We start from the raw sequence: 1,181 nt of genomic DNA, 5'->3' as shown, positions 1-1,181 counted from the left end.
TCTAGCATCACTCATGACAGTGGTTTCCTCCGTTCCGTTCTCACGTAATGTACTGATATACCTGACTCTATGTATCGTGACCCCCGTCTCCGTGGAGTGGTGACGCCATCATCCGTGTTTGCCTTCTCTTAGCGCCTCTGGGTATCGTGGGCCTACCCGCTGTGCTCTCTTCCTCGCAGAATACATACCTCGCTGTACATGTAGGATTCTCTTATTGTGACTAATGCGAGGCCTACTACTGCCAACAATCCTCACAATACCATCAATAGTTAGCCTGCTAACTCTATCTGGTTGCAGTTCTTCTAAGGGTACTACCAGCACCAGAGCTCCTGTGTCGAGCACTCCTGTAGTGAGCACTACGCCTTCACCGACTGGGGCTGCAGCGTAAGGAAGCATCACCCTTTCACCTCGGGCGCATTGTCTTTAGGTTTGTCACCTCGGAAAATGGTGGTAATATGACACGTCGGTCCATCACAATTGACCAAGGTCCGGCGGCTACTTATCATGTCAAGTTGAACACGGGTGAGCTAGCATGTAGCATCGATGAGTATTCACTTCTGCTGTTGAAGTGTTGTTCACCTGGACTCAGCATGCATGGTCTCGGAACAGACTTGTATCCGTTCATTTTCAGCGTCGTTGAATCCTAGACCTGTCGAAGGTTTTGGGGGTGCATTCACAGCGGCATCTGGTGTGAATTACAAGAAGTTGAGTGATGATGATAAACGCAAATTCATCGAATTGTGAGTGTCTGTCCCAACATCCATGATGATGATGATCTGTCGGTGTAGGTACTTTGGCCAGAGTGGACTCCGCTACACTATGGGTAGAATTCCAATCAACTCGTGTGACTTCAGTCCGTACACTTACAACTTTGACAACGTGTCTGATGACTTCGCTTTGGAGCACTTCGATGAGTCTTTGAAGGGAGATGAAGACACCGGTATGATTCAGCTCATGCACGATGCTTTGGGGAAGGCGTCATTGAAGCTATTCGGTAATTTACCATTGGTGTGGTATGGACGAACCTTTAGTGTACAGGAAGCCCATGGTCCCCACCATATTGGATGAAGGCCGGCGATCACAGTATGATTGGCAGCGCTAATCCCTGCCTTAAGCAGGACAAGAGATACAAACAAGCCTGGGCGGACTACTTCGTGAAATGGGTATGCACTTTCATGATT

At 48.6% G+C, this 1,181-nt stretch overlaps 1 protein-coding gene across 1 annotated transcript; it reads left to right on the top strand.

Annotated features, from left to right (window-relative positions):
* Positions 1-455: 455 nt before the first annotated feature.
* Pmar_PMAR027716 (glucosylceramidase, putative) lies at positions 456-1,163 on the top strand (the record flags this gene model as incomplete). The annotated part of the gene is made up of 4 exons (XM_002778308.1): positions 456-522; positions 632-740; positions 789-994; positions 1,039-1,163. Coding segments are annotated over 4 exons (507 nt in total), but the record flags the coding sequence as incomplete, so codon positions are not given.
* Positions 1,164-1,181: the final 18 nt, after the last annotated feature.

The sequence above is a fragment of the Perkinsus marinus genome (genome assembly GCF_000006405.1).
Source record: "Perkinsus marinus ATCC 50983 genomic scaffold scf_1104296949950, whole genome shotgun sequence".
NCBI lineage: Eukaryota > Perkinsozoa > Perkinsida > Perkinsidae > Perkinsus > Perkinsus marinus.
This window is presented reverse-complemented; position numbering and strand designations above follow the sequence as displayed.